This window comes from Pseudophryne corroboree, chromosome 5 (assembly GCF_028390025.1).
Source record: "Pseudophryne corroboree isolate aPseCor3 chromosome 5, aPseCor3.hap2, whole genome shotgun sequence".
Taxonomy (NCBI): Eukaryota; Metazoa; Chordata; class Amphibia; order Anura; family Myobatrachidae; genus Pseudophryne; species Pseudophryne corroboree.
Window position 1 is genome coordinate 148,999,141 of NC_086448.1, and position 16,012 is coordinate 149,015,152.

At 46.8% G+C, this 16,012-nt stretch overlaps 1 protein-coding gene across 2 annotated transcripts in view; it reads right to left on the reverse strand.

The window, feature by feature from the left end:
• PLCD1 (phospholipase C delta 1) overlaps positions 1-13,551 on the reverse strand; it is a 324,945-nt gene extending 311,394 nt beyond the window's left edge. The window contains exon 1 of one of the 2 annotated variants that reach the window (XM_063921791.1): positions 13,208-13,551. Coding sequence is in view for 1 of the 2 variants with exons in the window: in XM_063921790.1 (XP_063777860.1) it covers positions 13,208-13,244 (37 nt within the window). In the remaining variant the exon portion in view is untranslated. The remainder of the gene's footprint in view (positions 1-13,207) is intronic. The other variant, XM_063921790.1, reaches the window with a different exon arrangement.
• Positions 13,552-16,012: the final 2,461 nt, after the last annotated feature.

The following is a 16,012-nucleotide window of genomic DNA, read 5'->3' on the forward strand; positions in this document are numbered from 1 at the left end:
CTCCGCCCGTGACTCCCTAGAAGCTCCCTTCACCCTAACTGAAGTAGAACAGGTTATCTCCTCCACACCCCTTCATAAAAGCCCAGGCCCGGACGGTTTTACTGCCACCTATTATAAGACATTTAAGGAGACTCTAGCCCCCAGATTGTTACAGGCCTTTAATTCCATCTCCGCAAATACACACTTCACACGTCAGTCTCTAGAGGCTCAGATCACTGTGATTTCTAAACAGGGGAAGGACCCCTCAGTGTGCTCCAGCTACAGGCCCATTTCTTTGCTCAATGTGGATCTCAAACTTTTTGTGAAATTGATGGCTCTGAGGTTGAACGAGTTTCTCCCATCACTCATTCACAGTGACCAGGTGGGCTTTGTTCCGGGCCGAGAAGCAAAAGATAATACGACAAAGATCCTCAACCTTATACATCTGGCCTCTAGCAGCAGGACATCTTCTGTCCTGCTGTCTACAGATGCCGAAAAGGCCTTCGATAGAGTCAATTGGGACTTCATGAGGCCGGTGCTGGAGCACATTGGGTTGGGTCCACAAGCCCTCCATAGAATATTATCACTCTACACACAGCCATCGGCTAGAGTGCAGGTTAATGGGATCCTTTCTGATCATTTTTCTATAAGCAATGGAACGAGACAGGGCTGTCCTTTGTCCCCCCTGATCTTCGTTCTATGTATCGAAGCCTTGGCCAGAGCTGTTAGAGCGAATGACTGTATTAAGGGGCTTCAAGTAGGCAACATGGAATATAAACTTGATCTGTTCGCAGATGATCTGCTGACAGTTGTCACACAACCCACACACTCACTCCCCCACCTGATGTGTGAGCTGGACATTTTCAGCTCACTTTCAGGTTTTAAAGTCAACACGTCCAAATCCTATGCCCTCCATATTTCAATCCCTCCACCGATTTTAACTGTCTTGAAATCCACTTTCCCATTTATATGGAGAGATTCCCACATCACGTATCTAGGAGTCCAACTTTCCAGCGACCTATCGCGTCTGATGTCTCCAAACTTCCTCCCTATTGTCCAGGCCATTAGAAACGACTACTGCAGATGGCAACACCACAATCTTTCATGGCTAGGCAGAATCAATGTTGTAAAAATGAACACACTACCGAAGTTGCTCTATCTCCTCCAGACCTTACCGATTCAGATCCCAGACTCCTGGTTCCAGACTATAAGATCCTTAATCCAACAATTTATTTGGCGACGTAAGAGGTCTAGAATTGGTAGAACCATTCTGACTCGCCCGCCTAAAAAGGGTGGGTTTCTACTCCCAGATATCAAAACCTATTATCATGCAATCCTCCTGAACAGGGTCTTGGACTGGACCAGGAGTCGGGAGGTGAAACAGTGGGTGGTTTTAGAGGGCCTATGTGTCCAGATGTACCCCGAAATTTTCCCTTGGCTCCAGACCTTACCCAAACTCCCGCTCCCTCACCCGACTGTTTCCCCTACGCTCTCCTTCTGGAGGGGGATGAGGCAACGACCGGCCCTTTCCTCGGTATTTGGCCCCCTTACTTCCTTTTTGAACAACCCGGCTTTCCCACCTGGACTCTCCCTGGGTTATTATCGAAACTGGGCACTGCAGGGACTTTTTAGAGTACGTCAGCTAGTTCAACCATCAGGGGTTAAGCAATTCTCGGTTATTCGGGCAAAATGGGAGATTCCGCAGACTGACTTCTGGAAGTTCTTGCAAGTTCGGCACTTCCTATATACGGATAATATATACCAGCAAGCATCCCGGGAGCTGACCCCATTTGAAAAGATGTGTGTTGTGCCCCTGAACCCCGTACACACGGTGTCCACCCTGTATAGACTCCTAAGTGCATTTGACTCCTTGGCCCCTCCTCCTTTCACCCAGAAATGGGAAAGAGACCTGAACATCTCACTCTCAGATAGGGAATGGGACTCTATCTTTCTTAAAGCCCATAGGAGTTCTATATGCATACAGGTCAGAGAAACGCAATATAAGATATTGATGAGATGGTACAGGCACCCTACCCTCCTCCACACTATTTCCCCATCTATCTCACCTGCCTGTTGGAGATGTCATAAAGACCTAGGCTCTTTGTTGCATATCTGGTGGACCTGTCCCCTTATTAAATCTTTTTGGGGGGATGTAATTTCCATTTCTGGTATTATTATACATGCTCCTGTCCCCTCAGACCCGGCTTTTTGGCTACTGAACCACTCCACTACCCCTCTCTCTACCTATAGGTCATCACTATTAAGACACCTGGGCAATGCCGCCCGGGCAGTAATACCCATTCTGTGGAGGTCCTCCAGCCCTCCTACATGTTGTACCTGGTTCTCCAGACTGGACTATTACATGAATATGGAAGATATATTACTGACCGCTGGGGATAGACGATCTGAGTTTGTCGCTACGTGGTTGCCTTGGATAGAGTATAAGACCTCCGAGTCATACAAGACCTATACTTCTTCTATGACATGAACTGAGATGGGAGCCTAATGGCCAGGGGCCCTGGGCCTGAATATTTGAATTTCTCTGTTCTTTCACATATCCTTCCCTCCTTTTCTTAGCATTCTCGGCTCGCTCACCTTTCTCTCTGTTATATTCTTTTCCTCGTTTGGTGTCAGTTTTCTTTTAAAGTTCTTTATTTTAAAATTGTTAGTGCAGACTTTGGAAATATTGACCACGCGGCCACACTTCCGTCATATTTCTGTACGCCACTATGTTTAGCCGTTTACTGTTGACATGTTCATGCGTGTGTATACGTTGATGTAAGTCTGTACTCTTTTCAATAAAAATAGATTATACAAATACATTCAAAATACATTTCTGCAATTGGTGCATAGCGACGGACATTAATTACTCCAGTGCAACAGAGCCACCTACAGAATATAACAGGTGATTATAGTTGCTCATACTTCAACATACTCTGTACAACATAAGCTAGACAGTACAGTATATCCAGTCCTCATTGGATGCATAGTGCCGGCATCTCTCTTTAATGGCCATAGCACGAAGGGTTAAGCAACATTTAAGGAAATATGGGGGAGATGGATCAAACCTTCTAAAGAGGAAATCAGCTTCTAGCAATTACTTATTAACTACAGCAATAGAGGCATATATATGGGTTGGTAACGCATGCCTCGGAGATGGAGGATCACTCATAAAACATATGTAGAGGGTAGCCTGTATGCCCTCAGCATTCTCTAGTGCCCATGGTAGCTATAATCCACAACACCATTCACTCTATATTCTGAAACTTTCAAAATGGTACATTACAGAATGAGTCAAGAACACATCTCCTATAATATTTACCTCCCCGCCCAAGGCATATGCTTGCAATTCACACACACATACATGTATTTTCAGTACATTCCTTTGACATTTTTACATTACTCAGATGCCAGGTTATGTCACTTCTGTAATAAGACTAATGGTGTGTACACACGGTGAGATTTTTGCTTACGATTTTGACTATATAGTCAAAATCGTAAGAAAAGTTAGTGCAGATCGCAAGGTGAAAGTCACCTTGCGATCCCAAATTTGATGCCGATGTGCGGCCGGCATCGCAAGAATAGATAGACTGTGCAGGCAACAAAAAAATAGAGGGTGCCACTGGCGCTAAATTCTTACAGATGACCCTTAATTATACGGGTTAAGATTGTCTGTTAGGAATTCATATGCCAATCAAATGGTACATAGAGGTATTTTATTAAAACATCGCAATAAAATAAAATAAAAGATAAATGACAGATTTACATCCAAATTGGTATTCAATAGATCCTGTGCACAATAAGATCTAAAGTTTCCAAATAAAGTAACTGGTGCATCAAAAGGAAAGGAGAACTCTCACCATATTCCAACCGTGCGGTGGGCTAGCTGGTTAGTTAGCAAATGCGGTCCAAGGCTGATTGGCATGGCACCACGGCAACGGGTTTAATCAGCAGTCACCCAGGTCTTTACATGTACAGCTCCTCCGTCCAGACAACGCGTTTGTACCTTTATGTACCATTTGATTGGCATATGAATTCCTAACGGGCAATCTTAACCCGTTTAATTAAGGGTCATCTGTAAGAATTTAGCGCCAGTGGCACCCTCTATTTTTTGTCGTTTCTACTGAAAGTGAATCAGTGTTTTTCTCCCCCTATATAGAGGTGTACCAAGGAAGCTTGTTCTTTTAACTGCGCAATTCTGATATCGTATTATCACACTTTTAGACTGTGCAGGCAAGTCAACTTTGACTATCTCTATAGAAAAGATAGTCAAAATTGACACTTAGCCAAAATCACACATAGTCAGGGCCGGATTAACAATGGGGCGGATGGAGCTGCAGCTCCAAGCCTCCCATTGAAAATAGGCCCACAGAGATCCCTGCAGTGCAGTGAAGCCAGTGGTGACAGGAAAAAATATATTTCCTGTCACCACACACAGCAGCACACTCACCTCCGGCTGCTCATTCACCCCCACCACGGCACTGACTAGTAACTAACCTACAGCAGCCAGTGCCAGTGGCTTTCCTTTCCTGTATCTATCTGAGGCTCCGCCCCTGAGTCCGCCTGTAGCTCCGCCCCATTCACCCGAGGCTCCGCCCCCTGCCAATCCAAAATACATGCTTTGCTTATCCCCGCTGCAGCTTCCCAACAGGAAAATGCCTCATGAAAGAGGGGGAGGGGCTGCTGTCTTACGAGAGTTGTCTTCCACACCAGGCCCTGAGGTCTCCTCTGAAAGTGGTGTCTATGTCAGTAACTGTTGCATGTGTGTGTCAGTAAGTAGTGTCTGTCAGTAAGTGGTTTGTGTCAGTAAGTTTTGTGTTGTGTGTGTCAGTCAGTAAATAGTGTCTGTCAGTATGTGCTATCTGTGTCAGTAAGTGGTGTGTGTCAGTAAGTTTTGTGTTGTATGTGTGTGTGTCAATAAGTAGAGTCTGTCAGTATCTGCTATCTGTGTCAGTAAGTGTTGTGTGTCTGTGTCAGTCAGTGGCGTAACTCCCGGAGGCAATGGAGACATTTGCTGCCGGGCGTTAGCCATCAGAGGGGCACAAAAGAGCAGGCACTGAGGTTATAGATGAATCCATCTATAACTGCTGTGTGTGTAACTGGCGCGCCGCTGACCACTTCAGCAGTGAGCGCTGAGTGGTAGCACACCTGCCGTTGCTGCTGCTGTCAGAGCAGAGTTCCGGGATCTCGTCACCGCCGTTGTGCCGCCGCTGTCTCAGAGCCGGCCCTTAGAGTGATGGTGGTTTGGTAGGTAGGGCAGCTCTGAGTCTGCGGTGGGAGGGAGTGCATGTGCCGAGCGAGGCTCGGCTGGCTGGCAAATGTAAACACGCCACTCCGTTCGGGTGGCCACCGGCAGGACAGATCACTAAGCTGCTGCCCTCCTCCCGAGCAGGCCCGGCTTTCTCCCTCCTCCAGCAGCTGCGGTGAAGCAGAGGCCGGCCTCTCCATAGCAAACACTGTTCCAGTGTCCTAAACTCCTTCTCACACTAGCGGCCGGGCGGCACCATAGGACAGCATAGCATCTGGCGCTTGGTGAGCTCCGTGTCCATCGTGGATCCTCCTGCCGCTGGCCTCCTCTTCGACCTGCACCTGGATCCGTGGGCCTCCCTATGACACCATGCAGCTCACCACTTGCAAGGTTGGGATTGGACACAGTGCAGTGAGTGACCAGGTAGTCCTATACCCAGCTATCCCCCCCCCCCATTCCTGTGTGTTACTGCCCTGTACCCCTACCATTGTATGTGTGTGTGTGTAACCACCCGTACCTCCCTTCACCCTGGTGTGTGACCCCCCTGTACTTGCTACCTTTGTGTGTATGTCACCCTGCACCCTTCACCCTGGTGTGTGACCCCCCTGTACTTGCTACCTTTGTGTGTATGTCACCCTGCACCCTTCACCCTGGTGTGTGACCCCCCTGTACTTGCTACCTTTGTGTGTATGTCACCCTGCACCCCCCTACCCTGTGTGTATGACATTTTGTACCCCCATACCCCCTGTGTATGACACAGTTTACACTCTCCACCTCTGTGTGTGTGTGTGTGTGTGTGTGTGTGTGTGTGTGTGTGTGTGTGTGTGTGTGTGTGTGTGTGTGTGTGTGTGTGTCACCCTGTACCCCCCTCCCCCAAAGGATGAGTATATTTTTGATCTGTGGGAGGGGTTAAATTGTTTTTTTTTATTGCATTTTTCCATGCCCTTTCTTCTACGCACTTTGCTTGGCTTGATACTCCCAAGATAAATCCAAACTGTTTTTAAGATTTTTTTTATTAGATTGAGGGATATAGTATGTGGTGACCATTAATGCTGTCTGTAGTACCTGTGGGTCACCGATGCTGTGGTTACAATATGGAGGAGACGATGTTATCAGTAGCATATGGGGGTCACCAATGCTGTGGAGGGCGTGGGGGGTACTTGGTATGAACTTACGCCACTGGTGTCAGTAAGTGGTGTGTGTCAGTAAGTTTTATGTTGTGTGTGTGTGTGTGTGTGTGTGTGTGTGTGTGTGTCAGAAAGTAGTGTCTGTCAGTAAGTGGTGTCTGTGTCAGTAAGTACTGTGTTGTATCTGTGTTTGTCAGTAAGTAGTGTCTGTTGTGCGTGTATGTCAGTAAGTAATGTCTATCAGTAAGTGGTGTCTGAGGCAGTTAGTTTATCTGTGTTAGTAAGCGGTATCTGTGTCATGTGTGTCTGTAAGGGGTATCTGGATCAGTAAGTTGTATCTGTGTCAGTAAGGGGTGTGTGTTAGTAAGTATGTATGTGCCAGTAAGTGTTATCTGTCAGTAAGTAGTGTCTGTGTCAGTAAGGGGTGTCTCAGTAAGTGTGTATGTGACAGTATGTGGTGTCTCAGTAAGTGGTCTGTGTCAGTAAGATGTATCTGTGTCAGTAAGGCGCACCTGTCAGTAATTTTGTATGTTCCAATATGTGGCATCTGTGTCAGTAAGTGGCGTCTTTGTCAGTAAGGGTTGTCTGTGTTATTAAGTGGTATCTGTCACTAAATGTTTGTATCATTAAGGAGTGTCTGTATGTAAGTGTGTGTGTCAGTAAGGCGTGTCAGTAAGTGTATATCAGTGTGTTTGTGTCAGTAAGTGTGTCTGTCAGTAAGGGGTGTCTATGTCAGTAAGAGGTTTCTGTGTCCGTAAGGGCTATTTGTGTCCATTAGAGATGTCTGTATCAGTAAGTGGTATCTGTCAGTAAGGGATATCCATGTTCAGGGCCGCTATCAGGGGTGATGGGGGACTGCCGGACAGGAGTACCTGGCATGGGTAGAAAGGGGGGCTTCCTCTGGCTCCATTAGTAGGGCTGACACTGCACTTAAGCTCTGGCCCTGCCCCGCAGAGCTTATCTTCCAGCTTAGATGTGGCCCGGTAACCACCCTCTCTTGTACTCCCAGACAGCCTGGCAGTGTACCATGTGTAGTCTGTGGATGCCTGAGATGTCCCTGGGCCAGGACAGTGCTCAGCAGCCAGCATCTTTGTATTAATGTTGCTGCTCAGAGGGGAATGTGAGTGTGTGAGGGAGAATGTCACAGAGAAACAGAGGGGAATGTGAGTGCATGTGTGGTGGTCACTGAGAGACAGAGGGGAATGTTTGGGGGGGTCACAGAGACAGGTGAATGTGGGGAGGGTCGCTGAGAGACAGGAAAATGGGGTGTCACTGACACAAGGAGGAATGTGGGAGCAGTCACTGAGAGACAGGGGAATGTGGCGAGGGGGACACACTGAGAGACAGGTCAATGTGGCCATGTCACTGAGGCAGAGGGTAATGTGGGGGGTGTAACAGAGACAGAGGGAAATATGGCTATGGGGCAGCATATGCATGTATGAGACCATGTGGTTCAGGGGGGGTTACCTATTTTTTCTGTCCCAGGCCCCACAATATCTGATAGCATCCCTATCACTAAGTTGTATCTTTGTCAGTAAGGGGTGTCTGTTATTAAGTATTTATGTGCCAATAAGTGGTGTCTGTGTCCGTAAGTGCCATCTGTCAGTAAGTGGTGTGTGTCAATAAATGTTTGCGTTAGTAAGGTGTGTCAGTAAGTGGAATATGTCAGTAAGGGGTGCCTGTGTCCATAAGTGATATCTGTCAGTAAGCAGTGTCTGTGTCAGTAAGAGGTGTCTGTGTAGGTGTCAGTAAGTGGTAAGTATCAGTAAGTCTGTGTCAGTAGGTGGTCTGTGTGTCAGTAAGGTCTTCAGTTTATATCTGTATTTGTGTCAGTAAGTGGTGTCTGTTGGTAAGCGGTGTCTGTCTGCAAGTGTGCCTGTGTCAGTAAGGCATGCCTGTGTCGGTAAGTGGTGTCTGTGTCAATAAGTATCTGTATCAGTAACTGTGTCCCATGAGCCCTCAGTTCCCTGTTTGCCCCTATCTCCTCTGTATTGCCCCCCTCTTTTCTAATCTTTCTACACTTGCTCTGTTTTGCCCCATCGTTTCTCCCCTTTCCATCTTCTTTGCATGTTGATACAACTCTCTGTATCATATGGCGGTCACTGCTATGCTCTCTGTGTTAGATGCTGGTCACTTAGATGCTCTCAGTATTGGTGGTTACTGATTCTCTGTATTATATGGTGGTTATTGATTCTCTGTATTATATGGTGGTTATTGATTCTCTGTATCATGTGGTGGTTACTGATTCTCTGTATCATACGGTGGTTACTGATTCTCTGTATCATACGGTGGTTACTGATTCTCTGTATCATACGGTGGTTACTGATTCTCTGTATCATATGGTGGTTACTGATTCTCTGTATCATATGGTAGTTACTGATTCTCTATTATATGGTGGTTACTGATTCTCTGTATCATATGGTGGTTACTGATTCTCTGTATCATATGGTGGTTACTGATTCTCTGTATTATATGGTGGTTACTGATTCTCTGTATTATATGGTGGTTACTGATTCTCTGTATCATATGGTGGTTACTGATTCTCTGTATCATATGGTGGTTACTGATTCTCTGTATCATATGGTAGTTACTGATTCTCTGTATTATATGGTGGTTACTGATTCTCTGTATCATATGGTGGTTACTGATTCTCTGTATCATATGGTGGTTACTGATTCTCTGTATTATATGGTGGTTACTGATTCTCTGTATTATATGGTGGTTACCGATTCTCTGTATCATATGGTGGTTACTGGTTACAAACGTTTTCTTGTTATAGCGCCACTATTAAGTGGTTGAAGGTAGGCACTAGCTTTGACCTCCATCGGGATAGCCACACCCCCTATTTAGACCACACCCACACTACACTGGTCACACACACACATTACTAATCACACCACTGCAGCGCTTGTCACACCTCCTGCCGAGGCACACCATAGGCCCTTCCTAAATTTCAGCTCCAGGCCCATGTGGACCTTAATCTGGCACTGCACATAGTCGGTATCGCAAGCACATAATGAGTGTGCTTACGATACTGACTATGTGCCGACCTAGCCCCTGTCGCATTGTGAGAATCGGGCATAGCCCGAATCTCACCGTGTGTATGGGCCATTACAAATGTGGAGTGGAGAAGTGAGCTGGTGGAGAAGTTGCCTATGGTAACCAATCTGTTGCTACTGTACCTAGAATTTTATAGAATGTTTTTATAAAAAAAACTACCTCAAAGTAGATTGGTTGGTTGCCCTGGGCAACATCACCACTGGTCCACCTCTCCGCTCTTGTCACTGCTTCATACATCTCCCCCTCAGTCCAGGATGTCAATTGTTCCTCCGGATGAGGAAAACCAGGTTTGTACAAGCAGTTTAGGTTTGTGTTGCTGATGGGGAGGTTATTCCCACAGAAGTGACAATAAAGACATAATAAAGTGAAGCACCTGCAGTACAGCATTTATCTATGGACAGACTCAAATGACTGCAACAACAAAGACTGACACAAATATACAAATCAGAGACCAGCAGGGAAATAAAGCAGAGTCATTTTCCACAGATGTATGAAGGCAGAATTTCTTTTGTCTGGTGTAGTCTGAGACACTTCCATTATCTTGTTGTCTGGTTTATAGACTCTAATAGAGAGATGCAGCGTGAACATCCCATGTGATATGATGCATGGGAGATCATTAGGGAAAGGTACACAGCCACCTTAGCAAAGCAGATGACAGTATGAATACAAACAGAAGGGCAAGTTACTGGCCTTTATCACTGTTTCATTGCCTACTATGGTAAGATGGACATTTGCAGTCACATGACTCTCCTCCATTCAGTTAGCATTGGTGGAACCGCCTGCCCTCTACCAGTCTCCATCACTCACCCTAGGTCTGCAGCAGGCAGAGGAGAGGGATAGCCATAGTGCTGGCCTTTGATGTTGCCAGCTGCAGCCCCTGCTCCACTGTCAATGCCATAATGGGAGTGAGTCACGGACACAAAGAAGAAGTATAGTAGCCAACATCATCACAGCACAACGCAGGAAGCAAGCAGGATACCATCAAATTAATTGAAATGATCTTCCCCATGTGTGCTTAGGTTACATTTCCAGATGTGAACAGCACCCCCTATATCTGCACTATTGGGGTCATTCCGAGTTGTTCGCTCTGTATTTTTTTCTCGCAACAGAGCAATTAGTCGCTAATGCGCATGCGCAATGCCCGCAGTGCGACTGCGCCAAGTAAATTTGCTATGCAGTTAGGTATTTTACTCACGGCATTACGAGGTTTTTTCTTCGTTCTGGTGATCGGAGTGTGATTGACAGGAAGTGGGTGTTTCTGGGCGGAAACTGGCCGTTTTATGGGTGTGTGCGAAAAAACGCTACCGTTTCTGGGAAAAACGCGGGAGTGGCTGGAGAAACGGAGGAGTGTCTGGGAGAACGCTGGGTGTGTTTGTGATGTCAAACCAGGAACGACAAGCACTGAACTGATCGCAGATGCCGAGTAAGTGTGGAGCTACTCAGAAACTGCTAAGAAGTGTCTATTCGCTATTTTGCTAATCTTTTGTTCGCAATTTTGATAAGCTAAGATTCACTCCCAGTAGGCGGCGGCTTAGCGTGTGCAAAGCTGCTAAAAGCAGCTTGCGAGTGAACAACTCAGAATGACCACCTATAGACGGCTCCCTTAAAAGGTAGCCTCTCATTACCTGGGTCACAGAAAGACATTAAATGACATGTGAAAACTTGCTGAAGCAGCCTATGTGCTACACCACAGGTTCTCAAACTCGGTCCTCAGGACCCCACACAGTGCATGTTTTGCAGGTAACCCAGCAGGTGCACAGGTGTATTAAGTAGTCACTGACACATTTTAAAAGGTCCACAGGTGGAGCTAATTATTTCACTTGCGATTCTGTGAGGAGACCTGGAAAACGTGCACCGTGTGGGGTCCCGAGGACCGAGTTTGAGAACCTGTGTGCTACACAGCCTACCAACTGGCCAAAGTAGACATATCTATGTATAATTCAACCACACACATGATCAGATTGTACTGATCTGGCCTTTCAGACCTTGGGCACAATAAATGTAGCTGACATATATACACAACTCTTAGCCATGTGTCAATACAGGGCAGAGATGATTAATATGAACCTTCATAAGCATAAACAAAAACAAGGTGAAAATGTGGCAACTAAAAACGTTTGTGCATGGAGATTTCAATACCGCATGGTGGCTGCCCATTTCCTGCGGGAAGGCACTTTGTTACCAGTATCTGCATCCCTATAGTGGTGCCAGGGAAATTTAGCAAAGACTGTGTATCCTAGTAGATATAATATGTGCAGTCAGACGTTGTATTAATGTCCAGCATCACATTGTATACAATTTTACAATATTGCTTTATAATATAGATCTGTTTAATATAATATGTTTTAAAAAAAAAAAAAAAGAAAAAAAGGATTGTGACTTTTGTAGCTTAGCAGCCTAGAGCACTGGGGGGGGAAAAGTTGTAATGGAAAAAAAAGTGTATTTAAAAAAAAAGTCCAGTTTCATAAATAAAATGCTCACATGTAGCATTTCAGCACGATTGAGGGATATATTATTATTATTATCAGTTATTTATATAGCGCACACATATTCTGCAGCGCTTTACAGAGAATATTTGGCCATTCACACCGGTATATGCTCTCTAAAGAACACAAAGCTTACTTTGTGCCAAGGCAATGGCTCACACATCCCTCACCCCTGTAACTCATATTTGCCTACCTGACCCTCTCCATGAGGGAGAAAATGCTCTGTTCCTGGACTTTCCTGGTAATGTATGATTGCCATCACCTGTGGTGATTGATAAGAAAGGTGTTTCACCACAGGTGATAGCAATCAAACATAACAGGAAAGTCCAGGAACAGAGTATTTTCTCCCTCATGGAGAGGGTCAGGTAGGCAAGTATGCTGTAACACAATGTCAGCTATAGGCGATTTGTGAATTTGCAGGGAAGGAATGGTATGCAGGTGGGGGAGCCAGACTAATGAGGGGATTGGACAATGGAGAAGGTATTTCCCAACATGACAGCTGAGTCTAGGGCTAGGCCAGCTTGTTTAGAACAGGGATTGAGCTTCACCAGGGCTCTAAATCTGGAAATTAAGTAGGTTGTAAATGATCTAGTGGGGCCTTCCTGCTATTTTAATATTAAGTGATAGAGAAAGGAATATAAAAACATTGTCGTCAAGTGACTGAATTCTGACAAAATTACCACTACTACCTGTATACGTGCGAGTGTGTGTCTGTACACTTGTGTGTTTGGGGAATTCAGACTGTAAGCTCCAATGGTGGCGTTATATAAGTCATTGATACTAAGAATAATGTATACCCACATAACAGTAAGCTTATTGTTTGCAGCAGAAAGGAAACTTTTCCTAGAAGAGCCACTTATGGGACTTCATAGAGCCAGCGGCACAGTGTACATGGGAACTGCAGTGGTGTAGCTGCACACACACTGGCACCACCACAGCAATGTGTGTTATGTACTGGAGGAATGCAGTCTGCAGGGTACTCTGCTAGTAAATACTGCAAGCACTGGCCCTTTAACCAGTTCCCTGCTGAAACACAGTAATCATGTTGCCACTTGCAGGGGCTGAGCTGGGTAAGAGGCTTTTCTCTTATAAGAATGTATATTTTATCCATCCAGGGAGAATACTGGCTGCACTCAGCTGACCCACATATACAATCTGACTGCAAGGAAATCTCAGCTCGTACACACTTTGGGAAGAGGCTGCCCCGGGTGCTCACAGCCTGGCACTGCTATGTACATGCAGCATAGTTATGGGGGGATGAGGGGTAAGGGAAGCCCGAGCACACATGCACACACTGTATCACTTACTGGGGTCCACTCTGGATACGGAGCCATTGGTCTCCATGATGGTACAATGCTGAGTGCAGCAGAAGCTGGCAGGGAACAGGCGCGGAAGTTTCTCCCCAGTAACCCCAGTGCCGGGACGCCAGTGTCTGTCAGTGAGGAGGCTGCAGCTGCACTCTTCCCGTCATAGGTCACCGCCGCCGGAGTGTGTCCTGGCTGGGACTCTGGGCACGGATTTGGTCCAGCAATAATAATAAGCTTCCAGCAGAGTCATCTGTACACGCCCAGCCTATCTCCTCTGCTCTGTCAGTGTGCAGCGCTGTACTGCTGTGGGGGGAGATCCTCTGCACAGTCTCTGTGTCCCAACACGTAAGAGGTGTCAGTCAGTAGTACAGCACGCCCCCCCCCCCAATCTCCCCGCACCCCAGGTGTCCTCTGCAGACACCCAAAGCTGCAGAACTTTACATGGGAAGTGCGGCTTAGTTAATATTTCAAAAATATCTGAGTTCTGCTCTCAGTTCCTCCACAGATCATAAATTGTAGCCATCCCTTCCCAAACGTGTAGAATAATAATGATTGCTGGATACAGAGATTCGATCCGGCTTTCACCTAATCCTCTGGATACAGTTGTATAGAAAACCCGGAAACTCCATAAACAAAGCTTACTAATACCGCTTTCACATCGCAATGCTGGGTCGCACCTGGGAATTGTAAACGGGTCCTTCCCAGTTCCGACACGGAATTGGACCCTTTCAGAATGGCTTCCCGAATCAGCAATATGCCGGGTCAGGTTGCCATCAGAGCCGGCATAGGAAGCGGGGGTGGAGGCGGCGCTAGGAGATGAGATCATCTCCACGCCGGCTCTGCCTATGCTGTGAACGGCTTCCAGGTCACATCGACTCGGCAACCCGTTCACACTGGACCTGACCCAAGAATAACCCTTCTTTATTCCTGGGTTGAAATACCGGGTCAGGCGACTCGGGAATTCGGGAGTGACCCCTTTCACACTGCACAGTGACCCACATCGACCCGGCAATATATTGCGTCGATACCGGATTATTTGTATGGTGTGAAAGAGGTATTAATGTATGTCAGAGACATATGCAATGCAGTCATAAGATCAGGATCAGCTAAGACACTGCTAGACCACCACGGGAAGTTTGTAGACATTCTATCATGTTGAAATTTCAACAGTGTCGACATGTGCAGTGTCAACATGCTACCTATATCCATTCTGAAAGTTGTTTTTCGGTCTGGAGCCAGTGTTTGGGCAATACATGGGAGCCCTCTTTTTCAGTCAGTGACACTTATCTTGAAAAAGGTGCTGCAGAGCGCCGAAACGCGTTGAAAGTAGTGTCTGTTTTAGATGTACAGCACAGAGTGTTCACAAGCAGGGGGAACTCTACCTTATATACCCGGGTTACATCTAGGTCGACCACACTTAGATAGACAGTCACAAGGTTGACCACTATTGGTCGACATGCATTAGGTCGACAGGGTTTCTAGGTCGACATGGTCACTCGGTCGACATGTTCTAGGTCAACAGGACAAAAGTTTGACATGAGTTTTTCATGATTTTTTTTAAACTTTTTCATACTTTACGATCCACGTGGACTACAACTGAAAATGGTAAAACGGTAACCTGTGCCAAACGCAGTGGAAGCGGAGCGAGGCACCTTACCCAAAGCATGGCGAGCGAAGCGAACCATGCGAAGGGATACGGTGCACTAATTGGGGTTCCCCATCACTCTACGAAGAAATCTACACATTTTTTTAAAAAAACTATGTCGAACTTTTGTCATGTTGACCTTGCTCATGTCGACATAATGCTTATATCGACCTATATTGTGTGCCGGCTTAGTTACTGTCGACCAATAGTGGTCGACCTAGACACTGTCGACCTAAGTGTGGTCGACCCTATGAACAACAGCTGGTGTTTTGTTCCGTGTGATAAAGATGAACTACTATGTGTTTTAAACCTCATTTTTGTTTTTAATATATGTATTTATTGTTTATTGTCTCAACCGTCCTGCATTGTATATGGATTCATCATCTCTATGCTGGGTGGCGAAAGGGGATAAAGATGCCTTTATGAGCACAGCACCTGCATACTAAAAGTAAGCATACGTGTGAGCAGAGGCGGCGCTACCCGCTCAGCAAGGGTATGCAGTGCAGGGAGGCACCATGAATGAAGAGGCGATCTCCATGCTCTGCTACCCAGCTGCTGCCAGCTGCAGCTACACCTGTCAAACTGTAAGGCAGGTAGCAGCGCTGGCAGCGTGTTGCACGGCTCCCAGACAGTGCAAGGTCCCTCTGGTTTTGCTCCCTCCCCGCTGCTCCGAGTCCCTGACATCCTCCTCTGGTGAGAGTTCTGCTGCCGGGTATCACTTTGGGGGCGTGTCCTAATCGCGGGAGGCGCGGCCACGCCTCCTTGTGGAAAAAGCACAAAAATCTTTGCAAAGCCCAGTGGTGTGGAGTTGGGGGGCTCTTTGAGCCCCTCAGCCAGGGGCAATTCAAGTAGGGAGCGTGATCAGTGTGATCACTTGCCCCCTACCTGTACATGAACAGGCAGAAGTCCAGCAGCAGCAGGTCTAAGAGCTGATGCTATTGCTGGGGTGGACTTCAGTTTGCCGGTGGCCGGGCTCCCGACGACCAGCATACCGGCGCCGGAATCACGACCACCGGCATACTGACAGCTTTTCTCCCTCTTCGGGGTCCACGACCCCCCCGGAGGGAGAATAGATAGCTACGCGTGCCACAGCGTGGCGAGCGCAGCAAGCCCGCAAGGGGCTCATTTGTGCTCGCCCACATAGGCGTGCGCAGAGGGGG